This window comes from Battus philenor, unplaced genomic scaffold (assembly GCF_028537555.1).
Source record: "Battus philenor isolate CCGP_79_NKW_IND1 unplaced genomic scaffold, ilBatPhil1.0.hap1 SCAF_29, whole genome shotgun sequence".
NCBI classification, from domain to species: Eukaryota; Metazoa; Arthropoda; class Insecta; order Lepidoptera; family Papilionidae; genus Battus; species Battus philenor.
Window position 1 is genome coordinate 6,301,746 of NW_027181692.1, and position 25,719 is coordinate 6,327,464.

Genomic DNA, 25,719 nt, shown 5'->3' on the forward strand with positions numbered 1-25,719 from the left:
TGGGTGCACATCTAATGACCGCTTCGCGACTATCGATGCAGACACACGAGGAACCGAAGGCTTAGCGCCGTAAGTCATAACTGGTACCACACATTGGTTTGAATTTCCTCTTAAGACATTGAAGAACATTGAACGCTATATTACAGTTTCTAAAATGCTGCCTAACAAAATTGATTTAGATGATTCATCTCTTTCTCAAAGATGGACACACCTAGTCTAGTTACTCAGCTTTTGTGTTTATCCCTAATAATTTTACTTCAAAGTATCTCGATCTTGAATTTTGCAGGTTATTCTAGTAAAAAACTAAAATTAACCGACATCTCCCATATTAAAAAACATATGTATGAGTAAACAGTTTAAATAAAGAAAAAAAATAAAAGGCGGTAAAATTTGTTTCGTAACCATTTTTAATCCGAAAACTTAACCTAACCTCCAACATTGTATCCAAAGAGTGAACGATCCTTAGTGAAAAAAAAATAATAATAAATTACTAACGACTAGATGTGACGATCTGCTTGGACCAAACACAAAAAAAATTAATATAAAAAATGTCAAACAAAAGAACGTATATCACATAATTATTTAGTATCGTATTTAATTGTTCATAGAAACAAATAAGGAAATAAAGAAAAAAATGTAGAATAAAAAAGTTTTTCAAGTACCGGCAAAAAGACTCGTATGTAAGACTGAAAAATTTGGCATACATGCTTAGGCGGGAAAATGAAGTTAGATGCATCAAGCGTTTGACAGTTCAGATAAATACATCGTCAGCTATGAACATTTAAATACGATTTAAAATATTTACAATAATCAACTAAAATGGTTTTGGTTATGTTTAGTTACAATATTGTTTTCCTTCATAGATTCAATAGACTGGTCACACGGATTTGGTATAAAAACGCGGTATTTTTTTTGTTCATTATTATGCCCTTAAATTAAAATAAATACGCAGACATAATTACATATATAGAGATTCTAAATCTAATTAACTCACTGATCTAGAATCCCTTCAGACTATTCTATTCTTATAAATTAATTATAAAAATTTATTAGACAAAAAACTGGCTGAATACGTTTGGTTCATATTGGTATTATTCGCCTAAAAACTTAAACGAGGAATGGTTATTTATTATTATTAGATATGTTCGTGTAACGCATGGGCGAATGATATGCAAGGACAATTATATAAGAAATTTTTGAGCAAGGACTACACATATGATATATTGTCGAAATTGAATCTATTTTCGACAGCGCTTCCCAAACTTTAACCCTTAAATGCATATTGTTTTTTGCCAAAATACACCATGACAGTAAATAGACGCCCACTGTAAGGCACAGGTGCCAACATACAACAAGCTTGACTGTCGATCCACATAGCAAGGGTTACCAGGGCAGTTACACACAATTTTATTTATTTATATTAGTTAGTTTTGTAATGTCAAATCTGTCATACAATTTATTTTCTACTTTTTTTTTAATCCACTGCATATATTTTGTAAATATGCATTTAAGGAATAAAATGACAGATTTGGTCTTAAAATAATTGCAACACCGCCTTAATTCGACTATATCAATTTTAAAATATAAACGTAAATATATCTATTAAATGCCAACTTCAATTTAATAGTTTGAAAAGCGCTATAATATAATTTCGGAATCTCATCGGTGAAATTTCAAATGCGTTAGATACTTAAAATTTAACAATGGCAACACAGCGGTAGCGTCACTGTCTACAGGCCAATTTTAGTTAAATTCCAGATCTATTTATCCGCCATTATTCGATCAACAGGTCATAACAGTCGTAAAACATGTAAGATTAAATTTTACGAACGGAAATATCATAAACATTTGTCACATACAATAGTCACATTGTTCAACTTAATTGATTTTCCATGTGTCAAAAAATGGCGCGAAATTGTCATAAGTTGAATCAACCGTTAGTTTTATACAATGGATCAACCATAGACCATACACTCAACCCTGTTTTTGTTTTATAGGGACCTCATAAAAAACACAAGTTTTAAAAATTTTCTCGACAGAAATATTTTTTTTTATAAAAAAATTACATAGAAAACACCTCAAAAATCTTACGGGTTTGTCACTTACGGAGATCAGGAAGAAATAAAAAAATTAACTTTTCTCCCTTCTAGTAAACTTCTATCAACATATTACAAAACAAAATAGTGATGAGCCTATTTGAAAACCAATCTCATTACCAAAAAAACGGCGCCCTAACCGGTGTCTGACATATTAAAAATTAAAAAAAAACTACTTTTTTATCAATAAGTTAGTTAATTATGTTACAATATTATTGAAATTTTTATATACCGCACAAAAGGTCCACGAAAAACAGGTTCGAGTGTAAAGATTAGAAAAATCACCGAGGAGATTCCTAGGAACTGCCCGGGGTGGTTAAATATAAAAAACTAAGATACAATATAAATTATTAAATGCATATAACTTACCACCAGAGACTGGATATTTGGAAGTTTAATCACTTAAATATAAGTGTTGGATTATTATGGAAAACACTTTTGCATAGAAAAAACATTGTGGGTTGCAAACAGACCTGAGAGACAGGAAACTACAATCACATACAGACTCTGGAAGCCTGCAGCCATTACTATATATGTAACCAAATATCTAATCTCTGCTTATACATTTGAAATATGGACGTGATTTGCAGCCATGTGACCTAGGACAAATGATTACATTTAGGAACCCCCCTATCACTTATTTAAGACCCTAGCAAGACTACTAGAATAGCGCAATTCTCGATTCTATCAACACTAGATAGAGTGCCACATGAATTGATCACAGACAAATATACCATGGTCATTGTTAAACTAACATCAGTTATGCGAATAATTAAAATATTTATTGAATATTCTCCAGAAAAAAAAAACTTGTGCATATTAATTATTATTTTTTCCAGTCATAATGTCTTTTATCTGAAATCAAATTAAATAGAAAACTGCCTTTAAAAATCAAACGCCATCTTTTTCTAAAATGGAGGGAAAATGAGCTTGTCAAAATTGACATTCACGTCAATCGATCTAGTGTTGGGAGTCTCTTATCAACATACCGTTCGTTTAAAAAAAATGCTAAACACCCCTCACTACCCGCGAAACTACCACAGAATATTTATTTAACGCAATGAAATTACATTTATTAACTTAAATCTAAATATTATGCATATAATGTCAAGGGTTGAATTAAATTCATACAGAGATTTATATGTGCAAAAACTTCATTTATCTGATAATTTAAAACTGTAGCTAATTATAAAAACACTTAAATTATTCCATTTTTATATCAATGCATGGTGAATAAATTTAATAAATATATTCAAAACACCAAAAGGCTTCTTAATAGTTTAGTTAAAATTTCTGAGGTAATATCTGAATTGACAAAGAAATGTTTGCACTTTAAAAATGTATTATTTAAAAATCTTTTTTTATAATCTGTTAAAAATTACTATGGTAGGTATTAATTTGGACTTTCGTCAAAAACTTTACAAAATGGTAATAATTATTGTAATACAGTGGCAACCCAAAACCTTAATATTAAAGATTATATAGAACTTCATTACATTTGTTAATGAACAAATGTAATGATGCTCTCCTAATCTTAATTAAAAAAAATGTCATTCATATAATAAATAATGTCATAATAGCAAAATCATCAATCAGGAAAACGCAGATATATTATTAAAATTTTTGTATTCTCCAAAATTAATATCTTATTACCTACTTAATCATGTCTACATGTAAACATATTAATTAAATCAATTCATATCTTTACATATAAACACGAAATTACAATTACGTTTATTTACATATTTTTTGGAATAACAACTACATATGTTAAGGAATATATTAAAGTCAAATTCAACAGTTCTCATGTAACCGAACTTATTTTTTTTTGGCATAAATTTGTTTCATTGGACAACGTTTATTTGGCGCCTAATAATTTGCCTGTCAAAAATTGGCGCGAAGTTAACGTCATTGGGGAAGAAAATGACAGTTAGACAAAGGCGCAACAGTCATTCAGCCATTCATACGTTTATAAAATATTCATTCAAACATATCAGGACTTGTAAGTGCGTATGACGTCTTTGATTTGGGCCCTGCATAGTGGGCATTGACCTCCACCCTTACCCCTCCATTGCTGGACGGCGCATCTGTAGCACATGCACATATGACCGCACATATAGAGTACACTGTCAATTGGGTTCTCATAGCAGATGGTGCACTCAGTTCCTGTGAGGTTGCCTTCTCCGATGACGGAGTATATAGGTTGGTGATGGGAAGATGAAGGCATCTGCCGGCTGGTTGACGGCCCGTTGGGTATCCTCTCCATTCTTATCGGTTCACTATGGCCAACTGGTATTTGGACTTGCTCGTTGACGCTGTTCTGGTTGGTGGAGGAGCATTGAGCGTCCGTTCTCGGTCGCTGCTGCTGATACGACTGTGGCTGGGAACTGCAGGATGCTGGTTGTGGTGCCATTGGCTGGAAGTTTGCTAGGCACAGTTGTGACGAAGTCTGGATCGGCTGTAACAAGGCAATTTTAAATTATTATATTTATATTAAAGTTTAAAAGCTAATTTGAAAATACATTGAGCCAGTCATGTGTCTGTGTTAGATAGTCAATTTCACAATGACCAATTAAAGGAATATATTAGAAAGCAATGGCTAGATAGGAACAATTCCCCTGGTTAAGGGGTTTTTTCACTAGGAATGGACGGACAGTTAAATTACAATTTTGGTCATCATCATCGCTTTAAACATAAGGTCGGTTGGAAAAAGACTGCATTCTGCATCTTCCAACAATCTTAAGCAGGTACACTTTCCACCAAGTGGGTGGATACTTACGATGCGCTGGCTGCTCTGGCCTTCACTCTATAACCTTCAGGCCTCTGTAGTCATCCGTTTCTACCGTTCGTCTCCTGATATTCTCATCAATGATTTGATCTTATAAAGAAATCCAAAGCATAACCCTCTCCATGGCTCATCAAGCGACTCGGCTTGCCAATGTGGTCCAGAGCGATATTTTTGTGTAGGTATAAGTATTTTTAGACTTAAAGAAATAGTATTATAAATGGAAATTACCTCAATATAATGTGCGCTGGCCAAAGTTAATCCCTGCTGGTGGTTTGCGATGTTCTGTCCGTTTGCTTGTGGTGGAAGACTGACGACGAGGACGGTGCCACCACCTCCGGTTGCAATCGGGGCAGCTGATCCCGCCAGAACCCTCAACTGCTGCGGCGGAGTCTGGGCCGGAAGGATCTGTGAGCTCAGCATCCTGACTTTCTGCGTCGCTCCGTAAATGTCTACAAAAGCCCAAAGCCTCAACGTATGGTCCACGTGCATGACAGTGACTGGGTTTGAGCCATTCCTGCTGACTCTCACTTCACCGTCAACTGTCAATGTGACGGCCAACTCGTCTCCTCTCCGCAAACCATTTGCGGCATCTCTTCTCACCACCCAGTATTCGGGACGATCAAGGAGTTGTTCCGCATCGTCTGGTAAGTCGCACGGTCGGAGAGTACCAGGATCGCAGGATGTTAGACCTATTGCTAAACTCCCAGCGTATGCGCTCTCAGTGGCCAAGATCTGTACGACAATAGTCTGTCCTGGACGCATTGGTCTGGCTGTGAAAACGTATCCTTGACAGAACTCCGCCTCTATTCTTGCAGCTACTCCTCTATCATTAATAAACTGAACATTTCTTCCTTTAGTCCTGTGAAGGCTTAGCGGTGCAAGAGGATTCTGATATCTTGGAGGAGGTAAAGCTTCTTCTACACTGAGTGCCCTCATTCCTCCGACTAGTCTATCCTCTTCCACGACTGGGCTTTGCGTGGCTCTTCTTATTTGGTTCGGTACCCTAGGGTCAGCGAATTGAACTGCTGTACAGTTCCCGTAGACGTCTACCAGAGCCCAGAGTGGACTTCTCGTGTCGACCCCTGAGAAGAAGAGGCCCTTGTCTTCTCCATTTATGCCGAAGTGAACGTCACCGGCTGAGTTAACGTAATAGTAGAGGATATTGTCTTTCTCGCAGAACCTTTCGCCCAAAGCCTTCGCCCAGTTGCCGGGTTTGTTGGTAAGGTCCGGGCAGGCGTATTTGGGCAACGCGTGGGCAAGTGTAGTGGGGTCGTGCGTTGTGAAGCCGAATCGTATTACCCCACTCCAGTTGTTCGAAATTTCGACGAAACGTACGCATACCTGGAAGAGATAGAAGATGATTTAACATATCTGTATACAGGATGATTGGTTTTAAGTGTAAAAACTTTCGGGGTGATATCATTCACCGCCGTGTCCATAGATTATTGTACCAAATAAGTGTCACAGTTAACCCTTTCCACTCCAATGTCGAGTGTCACTCGACACTGATTTTGTTCCACAAGCTCCACTGTCGAGTGATACTCGACTTGGTGTAATACTTCTTTTTGCGGAAAATTTTAAAGCAGAGAAGATTTTTGTTACTAAAATGTTTGAATCACGAATGAATGAAACATTCTAGAATCGCAAGATACTATAATTCAATTAAATTTTATCGATGCTACATAACAGCCTTGGAGTGGAAAGGGTTAAATTAGAAAATGGTTTTACGTGTAGAACTATTAATAGTTCAAGTTTTAGTTAACTTAAACATAACACTATCTAATGGATTCAGGCGTTACTTTGCGGAAGTCCATCCTAAGTAAGAAAAGGACTAATACATAGTTACTTCCGCTATGTAGCAGTGCCTCTGTGTTTGGCACTAATCGGTGTAACATAACTCCTGAGGATGCCCCGTGGAAGGGTGAAACACGTGTTGAGTGATTTAACGGTGGTAGTTGTGTAATTCACATTGTTTGCCGCATGCGCGTTTATCAGCGGTCTGATGGGCGGTGCACTTTATTGCAGGACTACTGCTACATAGCGGAAGTGGCTATATATTAGTCCTTTTCTTACTTAAACATAACTTCTTACGAATAATAAAACAACAACAGTCGTCTCATAAACTTATCACCCACATACATCATTTGATCCGGTGTAAAAATCAGGGAGGAATCAATAGCCTCCCTGATTAGAGAAGATACATAAGAAGAGTGCCTCCTACTATGTAGAAAAATATAAGCATAGTGATAGATAAAAATAAAAAAATATATAATATAATATAATAATAAGAAAATGTAAAAGTAATGAGGAATGAATGAAAGGCGATACAGAGCAAAAGTGAAAGACAGTAGAATTGTGGAAAGAATGAAACGAACGAAAGATCATATCATATATGAAAGAAGAGAAAGAAAATAAAAATTTCCGTGAAAAAATTACATAAATGTAAGCTAGTCCCTGTCCCAAACCAGATAGAGGGGTAAGAGAGTGGGAGCCTCTATAATATATATAATAGGGGCCATATAAAAGAAAACATCATTTGATGATACCACCTTGTACTCTATACACGGTAGTACATACATTTTAGCATTTGGAATATTCTCTACGCGACTTTTTTATACAGATCCTATTCTCCATATAAAAAAACTAACTGTACTACAAAAACTATTTTATACTTTTATATGAAGTTGTAAAACTCACTTTCTCATTGACCCTGACTGCACGGGCGCTGAAGGCTACGCCCTTGCAGAAGGACTCGACGCGGCGCGCTGTGGACCCGTCGCGGGAGATCCTCACGTTCTCGCCGTGAACAGCGTGGAAGCTCAGGGGCGGAAGATTATTCGGTGCGCCTCCAGTACACGAAGTCCGGGGTGCTGGAACAAAAACACTCATATTTAATATTATAGTTTCCTGACATAATAAAAAAAAAAACTATCCATATGTCTTAACGGGCAGGCCGCAAGTGGAAAAGACACATTGTGTCGTAGACCGTTGTGGTGTGAAGACGTAAGTGAAGGCCAAGCGGGACGATCTTTCGTAATACACTTTCTAGAGGAAAGTATATATTACAAGTAAATATGTTAAAAATTCTAGGTTTAAATAAAAAAAATGCTTAAACATCGGGCTATACAGGGTGATTGGTTATAGACGTAAAAGTTTTAAAGGGATGGAATTACAGCTAATTTTTCTCAACCTCGTTAACGCGAATAAATTGGCAATTGCCTAGCTTGATAAAAACATTCACAGATAATTTTCACGAATTTTTATTTTCCATTAAAAGAGTGCGAAAGCACAGTAATGTTTTTAAACTGTTTTATTTACTTCGACCCGTACGGAATTTATTTATTATTTGGGTCAAAATTAGAAATTAAAATTTAAACACCTTCCCGTTGTCAGATTGATTTGAAATTTGGTACACACATTTAATTTAGATGACAATACAATATAATAAAATCAATAACATTATAAATCTAAGATGGCCGCCGATACAAAATGGCGGATTACATATTTTTCCTTAACCCCCCCAATATGGGTATCAAATGAAAGGGCTGCACTAGTAAAACACGATGATTATGTCAAAATTTAAAATTCAAGACGGAGGCTGCTCCAATATGGCGGACTAGGTACATATTTTTCCACAACCACCACAATATGGGTATCAAAAAACCGGTTTAACTTAAAGGTTTTTTAAATGTATTTTATTAAAAAAAAAAAAATTGTTTACTATGTTATAAATACAGGTTGTCCATTAGCATTCTATTATTTTGACTATTATTTCAAAATCCGCTCATCTAATGGCCCACCCTATAAAATATAACTGCCTAAGCAGAATCTCCCGAGAGATTTTTCGAGCTTTGCTACGTAAAATAGAATTAGTGTATTATATAATTCTAATAGATCATGGATGCACAGACCGCGGCACGCCGGTCGAATACTGGTGGCCCGCCGACAGCAAAAATAATACTCTCGTACATTCGAAAAATATTGAATTCTGTTCAAGATACTTCTGGCAGCCAGCCCGCCATCAGTTCATGATTCGCCCGAGTGGCCCCTAGTCTTAATAAGTCTGTGCAACCATGTAATAGAGCAACAGTGGTTCCATTTAAAACAAACTTAAAAATCAATAATAATCCGCTTGCTTTTGGATATATTAACACCAATAATAAAGAGACGACATTAAAATAACAAAAATCAAGTTTAGAAAGTCAGTTAAAACGTCTGAACTAACTGAAGCATGACCGCAAACAGTCGCTCGCGCGAACATAACACCGCTTCGTTTCAAAACTAAACCATAATTATTAAAAGAAATTCGAGTCAATATTTTTCAATCATATGTGCCATGCACCTGTTTAACCTTTATAAAACTTCGAATTTCTTACGATCCCCTATGTAACATATACGTGTCCTTATTGCATTGTAAACGTAAGAAAAATATAGAAATGAATTAACATAAATATAGAAATAAGCAATATCATATAAGCATAGACTAAGCAAATACATTGTTAGTAGTATAAGTAACTAGTGTTGTACAAATAAGAATAATCTAATATATAAAATTCTCGTGTCACGGTGTTCGAACTTGAACTCCTCTGAAACGACTTGACCGATTTTTACCAAATTTTACATGCGTATTCAGTATGTCTGAGAATCGGCTACTATCTATTTTCCATACCCCTAAGTGATAAGGGTGGTCCACCCCTAAATTTTATTTTTAATTTTTTAGACAATTTTTTTGGTTTTTATTTTATTATGATACAGCATACAAAAATACATACAAACCTAAATTTTCACCCCTCTACGATCAACCATTATCTTACATTTGTTAATTAAAAACTTTAATTTTTTTTTTCAAAACAACGTTTGCGGGATCAGCTAGTTATTATATAAGCGTAAAATAACAATATATATATTAGATAGTAAGGAAATGTATACATTTAAGAAATTTAATTGTAACAGAGCCGACGGAGGGGGGTTTTAGTCAGTAAGAGTCTGACACTCTGGGCCCACCATTCCCAGACGTCCATTTGAGGATTTCCCCCCCACCGTCTAGAAATTATAAATTAGATATATAGGCTCTGACTATGTTAGAGGAAAAATTTGTAAAATTAAATTAAAAAAAAAAAAACATACGTGTCAGCTTTCGAATTGGCCACTTGTGGGGGGTGGGGCCCCGCGTTCGGAAACACTGGCCTATTCATTTTATTAGACACTAATGACATCAATACATTTTATCACTAAAGATACTATTCGTTCAATCTAGAATATGAGAGATAGAAACTCTTTCAATGTAAAGTTTATTAATAAAATACCACCGAAAAAGAATTATTAATATATATATATATATATATATATATATATATATATATATATATATATTGTATGTATTAACCCTTTCGTTACCAGCACCGAAGTTAGCCGGCATCCACCTTATAATGTGGGGGGTTACGTGTAGATCTCTGTTTTAAGATTCATCACAGCCAAATAAATTACTAAGAATTATCCTAACTCCTATTTTTAATTAATATACCAGTAAAATCTTTAAATATGTAACACAAATGAGAAAATTCGAACATCAGCCTACCGCCATGCAATGTGCACATTTCGCGGCGCACATGTCCGGTTCAGTAGCGGACTCCGGCAAGGAAAGGGCTAAAAGCGTGAATGTATAGCAAATTTGTCAATAAAAAATTAAAACGTTTACACATATTTCCTAACACCATGTGTAATCGCTCTGAAATATGTCACATTTTTTTTAGAATACAACAAACCTGACATTTTTAAAAGATGGCAACACTTTTGTTTCTAATTGCGCCATGCCATCAAAACTCGAGGATTCCCATTCAAACTAAAAACAACGCAATTTGAATACAGTTTTATTTTCACGCTGTTTTGCTAATTTCAGAGTTCAGTTTCAATTACGTAGTGTGTTGTGCTTTTTGTAAAAGAGAAAAATAAATTTATATAAATTTTTACGTGTTACTTCTGATTACAAAAAAGGTAAATATTTTCCCAATTATTTATTGCCAGAGTTATATTACCTTTGTTTTTTTAATTGTTTACTTTGTTCAATTTTCTTTTTAAAAAGTAGTATTTTCATGACCCTGGAACCTATCTTCGATCTTTATATGGTTTGCTATAGAAAATCTTAACCCTTAATATTACTGTATTTGCTTAAGGGTCTAGATGAAGGGAAAATAGATTTTTTTTTTAATTTCGTTGGAAAGTATATTATACAACAGTAAAATACGTACAGCCAACCTATAAAAAACTAATAGTAATGTGAACATTCGGTTTAAAAGATTGGTATCAAAATCGAAACTCTAGGTTATTAAGGGTTAATTCACTTCGCGGCGTTTCAATTTGCGTCGTGTTTTTTTGGAATATAACCATGACGCAAAGTGATGGTATTGGTGTATATTCTTCACTCTGTACAGTACCTAGCGATAGATATAGATATTACACACGCTATCTATGGGACTCACTATATCTGTCACACACTACCTATGTGACGTTTTGTCGCGTGCGACAGAGATAACGCTCTACGAAACAGAAATTAGCCGATTGTCTCTTTCCAAATGTCGATGTGCAATATTTATCGCCGGGTACTGTATACTTCAGTAACTGCTCTCTTACAAGAAACACCGCAAGGGCCTTCACTCGACCCGCTACACCATACATATAATATTGAATAAGTTAACTATACTTAACCATTGAGCCACTAAGTTGTATTTGACAAAAAAATAAAGTACATAACGAATCTATTGTTATCGCCCCTTAGTTATTGCACGTCAAGATGGCGTCCGCCCCACAAGATGGCGAGCACCTGCGCGGCAGATGCGCCCGCAGCTTGTGCCGTCGCCATACCAAAACTAAATACCCGTTTGAAAGCCTATTTAATTCTATTTATGTAAAATAATCCCATATCACAATCATTGCCAAACCTATTAACTATATGTTTACTATTTGAACATTCTTATACATCACTGTGGCCACAGATTAAACAAAACAAAAGCAACCTTAATTTTAGTTTTTTTTTTACAAATCGATACTACATACAAAATTCATGCGTTTGACATATCCGTGCACATATTCACCGATGGTGAGGAAAATGAGCCATGTGTGATCATAGGCCTTCGTCAAATACATCAATGGGGAGATATAGCATAATCGCCACGATTGGCAGCCGGTTTGGCGATCGCAGTGTGGTATTATGGTACGCAAAGGACACTGCTGCCGATCATCAGGAAATCAAATCACAAAGTGTGATGAATTACATAAGATTGTATCTTGAGAATCGAACCTGGAACCTACAAATGCAAGTCACAGTCCTCTACCACTGTGCCACCAGTGTGTGTATATTTACTTCTACATATATACTAACCTTTTCTCTAGCACCTTCGTTTCGCGTGGCGAATTTGTAACCAATCTAGACTTGACGAATTTGACAAAATTCTAACTAAACCTTTCGACAAACAGACTCAATTGTTTCAATCCTATTCCAATATTCCAACCTAGAGGAAAAAATATATAACTGCCTTCATAATGCCCGGGAATTTTACATGACAATTTCATTTTACTTTTTGACCATAGTAGTATATATAAAAACTATTTACAATTTTGACTCAAAAACAATTTCATATCAAATTTGATGGTCTAAAATGGAGTCAACTATATGAAGACGAATACCGATGTAAGGGAACTACCGTAAACCAGACGCGGGTCGTCAGCCCTGAGAACTGTACACGACTCCTCTACAACACGATAAACCTGGCAGCCGCCCGGTGTACAATGTTTATTTAGTTATACATACAATTTTGTGATTTCAGAATTTTCTAGAACTCTGTACACTGCAAAGTTACTAGATGACTGCTATTTATTAAGACTTATGCGTGAGGACCTATTTACATATGAATTGTGTAAAAAAATTTATAATGTATATGTATTCTTAAGCAAGTGTGATCAAGACAGATTCATGTTATCACTATTGTATTTATAAAATTTATTATAAGTATATATGCTATATACATATATATGTATATTTTTTTCTAGATGTACACATTAACTACTCATTTTTTAACCCTGTACTGTTTCCATACTATGGTTGTCTGTAATAAATTTCCTCGTGCGATACGATCGCCCATTGTACTTTTACCTTTACTATTTTGGCAAATATATATATATATATATATATATATATTCCAGCGTGTACAATAAAGAATATTAAAATAATGTACATATTTTAATAAAATATTTGTGACATTTAGATTATAGGTAATAAAAAAACAATTAACACGTGCTCCACGGTAAGAGCGTCATGTATAGGCGGACCCACAAGCGTTTCACCCTCCGCTAGCCAAGAGGAACACCCCATTGTTCACGCACGTGCTAGATCCGGAGCGTTTCCGATTACCCGCGTCTGATTTAAGCGGGAAGTAATAACGCATTTTATTTTTAGCGACAATTGACGTGTCGCGCGCGCCATGTTTTGGCGGGAAATTTGACAGCTACATAAAGCTGCGTTCAAAATGCCTACAATGCGATTAAAATAAGAATAGGACCGGCCTAGCGCCATGTTGTGACGTCACAACGGGAACTTGGTATAGTGTGCAAAAAAGCAATGTTAAAAAATAATACCAGTGGCTAAAGTCACTCGCTCGGTTACCTTCGAAACAGTTTCCAAATGCTTAATGAAACTTCCAAATACATCACGCGATATATGAATATTGCCATCTGGCCCTGGTACAATTCTTGCTTGTTTTAACTGGTCCAACAACATAATGGCACGTTTTTTCTCTTCCTCGAAGTACTTATCAACATTGCTGATAATCTCTCGAGCTCGCCGATGTAAAACACTACCTCTTTTGCTCATTGTAGAACAAATTAAACAATCAACAAAAACAATTATTATTATTATTTTATTTCATATATTTAATGCTGACCGTACTTATATGAGTGAAGTTAGCCGAGAGCCCGTCCTATTCTTATTTTAATCGCATTGTACATTATTTGAAAGTCCATCCTTAGATGGTTCGAGCATGGAACAGTAATATTCATTTGTTTAACCCTTTCCTTACCGCAGTACGTTCCGCCACAGTGACGCTACTGAACCGCGCATGTGCGCCGCGAAGTGTGCACATTGTATGGCGGTAGGCTGATGTTCGAATTTTCTCATTTGTGTTACATATTTAAAGATTTTACTGGTATATTAATTAATAATACAAGTTAGGATAATTCTTAGTAACTTATTTGTCTGTAATAAATCTTAAAACAGGGATCTACACATAAGCCAACATTACAAGGTGGATGCCAACATTACAACTCCAGCGCTGGTACACACGGGTTGTCCAGTGGACGCCGGCTAACTTCGGCGCTGGTAACGAAAGGGTTAATACATACAATACATATATATTAACAATTCTTCTCCGGTGGTAATTTTATAAATCAAAAGTAAACATTATTAAGAAATAGATAAATAACATCTAATGTAGCTGTGTTGCCATATAAAATAAGCATCATCATAATTTCAATCGTAAAACGCCCACAGCTGGACTTTAGTCTCAACCATAGACTTATGATCTATATACAGCGTCTTCGCCTTATGATTGACCTTCACTTCAAAATTTTTAAATCCTGCGATCCAGTTGCGCGCTGTACGGTCAACTACCACTGCAACCCGTCAACCCGCTGCACTGCGTTACTTTCATTCTTTTATGAATAGCCTGATTTGAAATCCTCAGCAACAAATCCGCCTAATTTCATATTCTCAGGAACAAATCCCGAATATGAACCTCTCGGTGGTTCGTTAAGCGACTGCCAGTGCCACTAAGATCTGAAGTGATAGACAAGTACCAAATATATTTTGGATCGTTACCAACACAATTCTTAAACTAATAATTATGTTTTTTATCGTGGTCTCTAAAAAACTTCCAACGTAAACTTTTCAAAGAAAAAAAACTTTACACAAAAATTCAAGTTCACGAGATAAACTTTACGAAAGTACTTAAAGGACTTAAATTACAAAACAGGGTGTAGTTCGAAATGCCAGGTGGTACTTTAAAAAAAAATCGAGGGTGGGCGCCATTTTGATTTTAGAGGGGGATTCTCACATCCGCCGGATGTAAATCGATGGTTTACTCCCGTCTATCCAACTAAACGTTATTGGGGGAGGAAGTCGGAAGTACAATCTTTTGTGACCTTAAATCTATTATTTTTTTTTTTGGGCAAAGGTGATAAAATTTGCACGTCACCTTACCGTGTTCCCACAGAATAATAAACTTCACATTTCAAGTACTTGCTTACTTATAAAAAAAAATATTTACTCACACATAATAACGTATAAGTGGAAAAGTTTTAAAGGGGTGAATATATAGTCTATTTGTCATCAGTTTTAGACAACCATATAAAAAAACAATTGTTTTTTTTTTTTTAAAGTTTTATTAAAAAAATTGTTTATTATCTGTCCTTACATACTCTGTACAGCCATAATTTATTTGCCTCTCGCATTGCAATAAAAAAAAATTAATGTAACATATACACTCTATATAAGATGTTTGAAAATAGATGAGCTTCAAATATCTTTTTGATAAATATAATTATTGTTATCCATACTGTTTACATTTGAATAAATAAGTAACACTGTTTGTAACTTGACAAGTGGACAGGCCATTACAGCTGCCGCTAGGACCTTATAGAAGAATCAAGAACATCCTATGCCTGATGAATAATGGTTCAACACTAGTACTGCCTGGTGTAAACATATAATATAAATAATTATGCGTCTATTTTATCTGAACATATAAAGATACATATACATTGTATGTCGTTCAAAGAGGGTTCCACTAGGAACACATGTTTGGTGTTATGCAACAGTATAAAACAACACATCAACACGAAATGTCAGCTTTTACGTCACGTGTTCTTCCTGCTGCGACAGTAACTCCTAAGTTTAGATTATATGACGTCAATAGCGGTCTAGATCCCGAATAGACCTCGCGAACGTAACGGGATAGGCAATAAACAAAAATCGAATTACGTTACATGAAATTCAAATTCAAGATATCTATATTCAAATAGAGTTTTGTACAGTTTTGAATCGACAATTACTTTAACATTATGATAAACTACCAACAGTTCGAAATCTGCTGAGAAAATCCGACAGAAAACTCAATACAGTACAGTAAAAGCTGTTTTTTTCGCGGGGTACCTGTTCGATAAATATGCCGCGATCACAGAAACCGTGAATACGGAATGCTAGTTTATATGCGATTATACGGGATATTACTAAAACATATGACCAAAATATCTTTCTACATTACGTGAAGATATAGTAAACTGGTTCAAAATCACTTTCGACGCTTGAAGATACAACCTCTCATTACTTTACAGTTGACATATTTTCAGTTACCATGTTCGACTTTTCAGGTTCTGGAAGCCTAATATTTTTTATTAATAACTTCGACTAATGTAATGTTGTATTCTTTGGACTAGATTACATCACTATTTTAAACCTAAAGTGGAGCTGGGCAGATCACGTGGCGAAATTCGCTGATATCAGGACACAAAGAGTTTTAAAATGGACGGGACCACGAGGTACCAGAGAGAGAGGCAGACCTAACGCCAGATGGGCTGACGAGATCTTTTTTTTTTATGACCCCCGCTATTGGGGGCCTCTCGTACCCCTATCTTGTGGTGGGACAGGGTCTTTTTTGGGCAATTTATTTTTTTCACTTCGTTTTTTTTTAATTTCCGTTCTCTGCTTCCATTCTTCACATGATCTTTCATTCCATTATTTTATACCACATTTCTTCTTTCTTTTTCCTTTTGCTCTGTTCGTCTATCATTCTTCCCTGACGAGATCTTGGCTACGGCAGGTCACGGGTGGCTCCAAGTTGCAAAAGATAGAGAAAAATTGAAAGCTTTTGAAGAGGTTTTTACTCTGAGGGCGTCCATACAAATTTAGTACAAAATTATTAAAACAAGTATCTAAAATTAAAATTTTCTAATTTAAAGTTATGGAATGAAATAAAAATATATCATTATTATTGATGTTGTGGTATGTTATATGTTTGAAAATACAACGAAGGCGTTTGCACGTAGAAGGACTATCCCCGTGTAGATGTGTAGTATTGTCACTGTAGTGTATAAAAACATTCTATTTTTATATTAGAAACAAATTCTGATGACATATTATTTTATTGCCATGTCGGTATAATGTTTCTCCACCATTAAAGAATATTAACTGGTTTATACAACTTAGTGAACCACAGATACAATAATTCTATAATGTGCTGTGAAGTCATTGACTCGATCAGCTAGTGTGACCATAAACGCAAACGGAAGGTGGTTCATGCTCGAACGATTTCAAGGGTTTACTTGCAATATCCCTAGCGTGACGATGGTGTTTTTAAAACAACAAACATTTTTATGAATTAATGCTAATTATCCTATTATATAGAATCGTATTAACCCTTAAATGCATAATGATGTAAAACTGCAACATACCACTTAATACTAAAATGAGTACTACACATAAAAGTAAATGCATAGTATTGTATATCTACAACATAAGGTTTTTTAAAAAGTAAGTATAAAAATATTATACAGATATTTTTTTTTATTTTTGCTATCATTTTGGTGTACTTATCTGCAAGATAAATATTTTTTAAATTTGAATAAAAGTCATGTATTTAAGGGTTAACATAATAAACCTATATAAATAAATAAAGGCGTGGTCGCATTGTAACATTACTTGATTATTACAAATTAATGTAAGTGCAGCGAAGGTCTACAATCTGGAAAGAAGTCGTCTTGCAGCTGTAACGGATGATGATGAACAACTGAGACATTCATCATCATTATTGTATCATTTATAGTGATCACTTATGTACGTTATGAAAATAATTCAACTATCTGTCATAACTTGAATCAAATTAAGATTTTATACAAAATATTCTTTATTTCAGCCGTCAGATGTCCACTGTTGGGCATGTGCCTCACATATCACCAATAAGGTCGTTTGAAAGCCTATACAGCTTCTACTTATGAACTTAACAAAGTCGTGTCCATCGTTGACAAATCTCATTTTTGAATCTCTTAGAGAAATCAAACGAATGGGCCTTTCCATCGCTCGCGACAAGTGACCATTTTTTACTGCCATAAGATATATAAATAATGTTGTCATAAAAATAGACGAAAAATAGATTATTCTGGTTACTAAACCTTAAAAGGGTGTTGGGTATCGATATAAAACAAGCACATTTAGTTAATTTTTTAATGTAAAGAAATCAAATATGTTACACTTAAAAAGTCCGTTGATGGATGAGGTTGCAAAAAAATTGCTTTTGAAAGAAGCCGGTGAAAGACGCCGTTCGTTCCGATACACGCACTCAAGTACAATTATAAAAAGTGTTACGTTCGGATACAATATCGAACAAAGAGTATTATTATAAATAAATAAATGACTTACAGATAGATAAATTCACAAAAACAATCTTCGGACTACCCGCAGGAACGTTACCCGTCTTTTCGCCTATTTATATGTGCAGGATTCTGTGTTTGGCACTAATCGGTGTAACATAACTCCTGAAGATGCCCCGTGGAGGGATGAAACACGTGTTTAGTGATTTGGCGGTGGCAGTTGTGTAATTCGCATTGTTTCCGCATATATCAGCGGGCTGGCGGGCGGTGCACTTTGTTGCACGACTACTACTGCATGTGCGGAAGTGGCTAAATATTGATCCTTTTCTTAAGTATGCAGGATTGTTTTCAATACTACTGCTCTATACTATAATCAGTCGCGAGACCACAGCCATAAACCGTGGTCTGATTACATACAAACCTCTTGATATAGTAACCTAAACAGTACATACGAAGACCAGTATAGAAGACGTAACATAATACGCTACAAGTAGTAAAGGACACCGTACAGTAGTAGGGGACACGACGTAAGGACACATAACTATCTTAAAGGATTATCTAGAAAATTCATTATTCTAAGTCCCCGCAAATAATCTACTCTTATATACGCCCCCGCAAACAAACCCAGAACAGATGCGCGTGCACACAAATATCTCAAGGGGACGACGGTAATCAAGTGCGAATTGTTAGTAGATGGGGGTGGACTTGCATGACATAAAATATATAACGTACAGTGCCCGGCGATAAATATTGCACATCGACCTTTGGAAAGAGACAATCGGCTAATTTCGGCTTCGTAGAGCATTATCTCTGTCCCACACTACCTGTGTGACGTTTTGTCGTATATATTTAAGAGTTGTTAACACCCCCAAATTTATATAATTAAAAGTTGTGTACAATGGCATCTTTAGGAAAAAAAGAAGGAAACAATTACGAGGTGCAATAAGTATAATGGCGTTTATTATGTACAGTTGTAATTTTCCTAATTAATTAAATACGTAAACATAATGTGAACATTATTTTTATTTTATTTTACCCCGACCTAAAGCCTTGAAGAAAAATTGGTGTATTTTATACAAAGAATTAAAATAATTATCAAAACAAGCAAATGAAAAATGTTACCTTTTGATGCTAAAGATTTAAAAAATTTTACACAAAATATGCATTGTATATATATATATATATATATATATATATATATGTAATTTAATTTAAAATTACACATTTCGGTTCAAAACTCTCAACCACTATTTTGAACTAATGTAAATGTTACCTTTTCAATAGAACACAGCTTTTATTATGCCATTTTCTCTTAAAAAAAGTCACCATTTTCTTAATAAAAAAAAATTGAGATGAACGCGCACCTTTTGTTCCTAACCTCCTGGTATATAAATTCGAATTCCTGTATCGCTTTCACGCTGCCATACAAACCAAACTTAAAACCTTCATTGAAGCTCCTCATATTTATATTCTCCTAGTAACCAAGCGCCTGAAGATCATTGACCCCGCAGTTTTATTTCCACTTGGCCATAACATCTGGTTATTATTATTAAATAATAATAATATTTATACCAAGCCACACTGTTCAATGAACCTTCTCCCTGTTACATTTTAATTAACACTTTTAATTATTTATAACAAGTTAAACTTTGATCGTAGGGTTACCACCCAACGTTACTAACATAACTAACATATAGATTTATTTATAAACTGAAATACTGACAGCACAGCGGTGGAGGATTGAGACTTGTGATCAAAGGCCGCTGATTCGATTCCCGAGATATATACAATTCATAATGAATTAATTATATATGATTGCCACCGCTCCAAAAAGAGGGACAGCAACACCCTCTGCAAAGCCAAGCGTGGAGAGGTATATCCTCCCATATATACCTTTGGGAGATGCCCATGTCTTTGACGATGAAGTGAAATTCTAAAAAATCGTGGGTAGAAGTGACTTAACATAAAAATAAAATATATCATCATCATCATCCAACTTCATTCATGTAGGCGGTTTGCTTTAAAAATAAGTGGGTAGAAATTAATATTGAATAGACCTTAATTAAGAAATACCAGGAAATCATAATTACATAGAAGTATAAAACATTTAAATTTCTGTATATTTTTAGCCATGCGCAGCTTGTGACGCTGCCATGTTGCTTCCTGACGGTTGTATTTGGTAATTTATGGGGAAAGCCTATACCCAACAGTGGACGTCTTACGACTAAAATATTGATTTTATAAAGCACTATAACTAAGAGATTATCTTAACAATTTCATCGATTTGACGCAAATTGTTCACGTAAAACTGATAACACACGACCTAGGTTCAAACAACAAATATCTAGATATATGCATTGCGCTTACATTATCTTATTACTTTATTTTTATACATCTAACACATGTACTTGCATTAGTTTGAAAATAGATTAAATTGTTACTTGTCAACCTATGAAAAGCAGCCGCGTGTAAACGCATTTTTACATCGTCTTTGTTATTGACTACCACTGTCCCTTCATCATCATTTTAGTCGCATGCCGCCCACCGCTGGACATAGGTCGATCAACGACCTTAACAACGTCTGTCCACCTCGTCCCACGCTGTACTTGCCGCTTCCGTGGTCTCCACGTGGAACCTTGAGCCTCAATGGTCACCTTCGCCATTTCGTTCGCCAACGTCATTTCCTTCCATTTCCCTGGGTCAGCTACTTTCGGTCGTCTACAGACTATTAATAAAAAAATTCTCAACTATTGTCTTACTAGGATCCCATAACTTTGTCAGACTATTACGATATTTTTATAGGGGCAACCTCAAAGAGAGTTTAATAATAAATACTGATCTCTTGCAAATTTAAATAAATATATTCGTCGAGAAATCAACTCGATTGAACCAAATTTACTGCAGCGTGTCGCGACAACTCGACGCAATATATTTAGACAACATATTTTTTAAATAATTAAATCCGCATCTCTATTATATACTTCAATGCTTTTATTAATATTTTATGTAAAAAATTATTTATTTATTTAAATTTAAAATCATAAATTTTCCACCGGACTCGCTTTATAAATTATTTGTTACGAAATGCGAAGTTATTTTCCACAACTACAGCATGCGAACGATGTGGGTAGATAAGAAAATAAACGCCAATTTAAACCATTAATTATTTCCAAATATGATACGTTTCGCCTACACTCCATATTTAAATTAATTAATGCTTTAGAGAGTGGGTTTTTAATACTACGTGGGATTTACCTTGATGTTTTGCGTGTAATCTAATCACTAACATGTTTATGTTCTCCTAGTAGATTATAAGGTTAAATAATTTTAAAGCTCCTAATAAAATATAGCGAATATAAATAATAATAGCACGTCTTAAAAGGAACCTATTACCTATGCATCATAGTTTCGTTAATTCATTACAAACATTTAATGCAATCAATTATATTTCCAACAAGTACATAATATACCAGAATTATTATTTTTTTAATTCTTGACTGTCTATTCCAGCTATCTGAAATGGCTGGACCGCTTTTGACTAGATATACTGGCAGGTAGCTCACGTAATAAGGGGTAATTAATATATGCTTAATTAATTTTATTTTAATATAAATTTTAAACGTAAGAAAAAAAATTAAGTATTATTTTTTTTGTAAGTTCCAAGCGAACAAAGTGCGGATAGATGTAATTAACAAAATATACATATGTATAACTACAATATGTAAAATAACAAACATACAAATGCCTCAAAAAACTTTACGAAAAGTTAAGAATTGTTATAACTTATAAGTAATAAAAATCCTTCGAAGCCTGATAATACGCGAATTTTGTTGTAGTAAACTGGTCCCAAATCGTTCAGTGTTGACTTTTTTCAGTCAGTCAGTTTTTTCACCAGGCCGGTGATCACTTTTCACAGTGATCACCAAATACCTACTTTTTGTTATTCATAATTTCATATATAACATATACCATATACACACTTAATTAGTATATGACTAATTAAAATAATAATAATAAATTAAAAAACAAAAAGTAAATTAAATCTACCCTTAGAGTTCAAAGTTACCAGGGTACCATAACTTGCACGATACATTCTTACATTAACAAAATCCAAGGGGGAGAAACATCCCTCAGGAATGCATTGCATTTAACTTTAATAGAACCGCAGATGGCGGGGGCGAAATATAGGCCGACTCATGCTCGACAGATCTCAAATATATAGGGTGCCTTGGGGATTATACTATTATTTAGGTTAATTTAAGAATGGACGTCTTTATATATTAACAAAATGATTACGTATAAAATTAAAAACTAAATTCGTTTTTGTTAAAAAAAAAAACAGTATTAGTGTAATATGCTCATTCATCTATATTGGATTTTGCTGACAATTCTGTCAAGTCATGTTATCCTAGTAAGCTGTTAGCATAAAGCTTTTTAATACGCCTATTTTCAATCATACTGTGAATCATACATATTATTTATTATCTATCATACATATATATCATACTGATTATAACAAAAATAATTGAAGTTAAAATATTTTAATTGTTTATTTTATATATATGTATATATATATGAATGTGTATATATAATATATATACAGACATCTTCGAGCTACGTCGGACCCTTTGATTCTTCCTCATTTCTAATACTATCTCACAGCGAAGCTAAATCCATTTACATACATACCTATATATATACATATATATATCTGAAATAAATATTTTCTTTATTGTACAAAGAAATGTTTCTCGAATATTCCGAAACATCTAATCGGCATTGAAGTATCTTACAGATGATTGTTACCATTTCATCCATCGTTTTAACTCGAGTCGTACTAAGCGATGCAAGTATCAAAATATCTACATGCAAGTATCAAAAATATCTCCTCCCATATCGAACAAAGCTGATGCGAGTTCGCTGAAATATCCTTTGTATTAATTTCGACCCCATTTACCCATTATGTTTCTGACCTTGTTTCCCGTACAAACGCAGGCCGTATTATCCTTTATCCACCTTTGTTTAAAGCTGGAATTTGGCAGAGTTTCATTTGTATTAGTCATGCAGATTTAAAGAGATATCAAAGGCTCATTGTTTTGATATTAAATGTTTACACTGGTTCTTGACTTACACGCTTTTTTTTTTCATTTCAAAGATATTTTGTTGACATGGCGATTGGAGAACAGTGTAAAAGCTTTAAAGGGTTGATTAAATACGTTCTTTTTCTAATAATAAGTGTAGTGTATGCCCTATTCAAAAAAAATATAGTAAAAAAATCATTTTCAAAATTCGGATCACAACATATTTAAATTTACAAATGGTAGACGCGGTGTAGGTAGGCTTTCTTTAGTTGGACTGACATAGTTTACACGTCACCACATCGACCTTTGGGGAAGGCTCATTCCTTGTAGTGGTCACCACATCGACCTTTAGGGAAGTCTCATTCTTTGTAGTGGTCACCACATCGACCTTTAGGGAAGTCCATTCCTTGTAGTGGTCACCACATCGACCTTTAGGGAAGGCACATTCCTTGTAGTGGTCGTCTATCGTTTGCCATGCGTTTGGATGGTAACTGAAACACAGGCTATAAAAATCAGATCGTAACAATCGATAATAAACGCCAATTTATACCAGGCGAGCATGGAAATCGAGGCGAGTCAAAATCAGTAATTATACCAAGAAAAACGGTTCCACTGAGCCCCGAGTTCGATCCGTGACATTCATTTGGCCACGGACTGTGGACCGGGGGTAAGTGACCTCAAGGTCGACTATGCCTGACCGATACGATTAGGTTTTAACAACCAATTTTTTATAACCTTTATTTTTACTAGTTGTGTTAATATAATGACACCTTAACCAAAAATCAATGACGTCAGAATCATGTTATTTCTCTAGACACTTGTACAGAGTGTCTGTTGGCATATCTTTGTTTTCAAACATATATATATATATATATATATATATATATATATATATGACACATATATATACACTATTGACATGTGATACTGATATGTGTCAGTAGCCACATAATTTAAATGAAATTTTATTTTCCGCACTAAATAACACGAAAACATGTTAAGCGCACTTTAAATGAAAACTAAATGTATGGTAAGTAAATGAACACAGGCAGTTATATATCTTTTAGTAAAAAACAAAAAATATCTCCTAAAAACAGGTTTGAGGATACTTTTTAAAATATTAAAATGATTTTAAGGAAATTAAATCCATCTTTAGAACCAAAAGATACTAGGGTACCATAACTTAACTATATATTCTTCGTTTGTCTAAGCTCATGAATTTTTCTTGATCTGTTTTTAAAGCGTGTTACTTCTACCATTATATCCTTGTGCACATAATCTATTTTAAATGCTACCTTCGTCCTTGTCTATTACCGGTAATAAGTGAACTGTCTCTTTCATTGAAAGCGCGATGCCTTCACACCGCACACTAGACACGCATCGGAGGTTTTGAGATCGTCACACCTCCATGAGCACCTACCTATCCCCTCCGCGCAACTCAGCGTGAAGTCTCAACAACGAGGTAATAAAAACTCTTTTCTGTTACGTTCCGTTTTTAAATCTGTTGCAATCGTGTGTGGTAATATATAATCTGTGGCCGTTGTTGCAAGAACTTGCAGCTCGCATGACAGCTTAAAATAAAGAACAAATGGTTAAGACAATGGCTAAACCATTGCTCAATCCAAAAAATATTAAAAAAAAAGGTTAGCTTAAAAATTACTATACAGGGATGATTCATTCAAAATGTAAAAGGAAAACAATACAAATACAATAACAACAGCAAATATATAAACATACACATTCACCCCATAAAAATGGGGTGAATATATTTGCTGTCAAGTAATATATAATATATCCTATCCAAAAATCAAAGGTTTCCAAAATAATAAGTTTTTTGGCCTGTCGCATTACAACATAAAAATACATACAGGTGTAAATACCTTTAGGTTTTTATTGCATATATATCATCGGTACGTGAAACTATATATAATTTATTTTAGTGAAAGTTGCATTGAGAAATACACGGTTTAGAAACCTTAGATATATAGACCACATGGATTCTAGATGGGGACGGCAAAAAATAAAACAATTAATTTTTTTTTAAATATCTGTAAGTGGCTCAATGTCAAAGATACCTATGACTTGCCGCCAAAAATAAACAAAGATGGGGGAGTGCGCCATTTTATTATACAATGCGGCTTGACACTTGCGTTTGCGGGGGAGTATATAATGCACTAATTCTGTCTCTAACGCCAGATGGCACGGCCCACGGGGATCACTGATGGGGTGCACGGTCTAAGTTTAACCACGAATTCATTTAAGATGTGGGTGACTGGAAATATTTTATTTTAGATGCCGCACTACGCGTTGATCTAGTATTTCAATAATAAACGGTAAAATA

At 34.7% G+C, this 25,719-nt stretch overlaps 1 protein-coding gene across 2 annotated transcripts in view; it reads right to left on the bottom strand.

Moving 5' to 3' along the window:
* Positions 1-3,488: 3,488 nt before the first annotated feature.
* Positions 3,489-25,719, bottom strand: part of neur (E3 ubiquitin-protein ligase neur) — a 58,187-nt gene continuing 35,956 nt past the window's right edge. For both annotated transcript variants that reach the window (XM_068769798.1, XM_068769797.1), the window contains exons 2-4: positions 7,582-7,754; positions 5,113-6,225; positions 3,489-4,554 (exon numbers count right to left, since the gene is read on the bottom strand). In XM_068769798.1, coding sequence (XP_068625899.1) covers positions 4,090-4,554; positions 5,113-6,225; positions 7,582-7,754 — 1,751 coding nt within the window. In that variant the 3' untranslated portion in view covers positions 3,489-4,089. The remainder of the gene's footprint in view (positions 4,555-5,112; positions 6,226-7,581; positions 7,755-25,719) is intronic.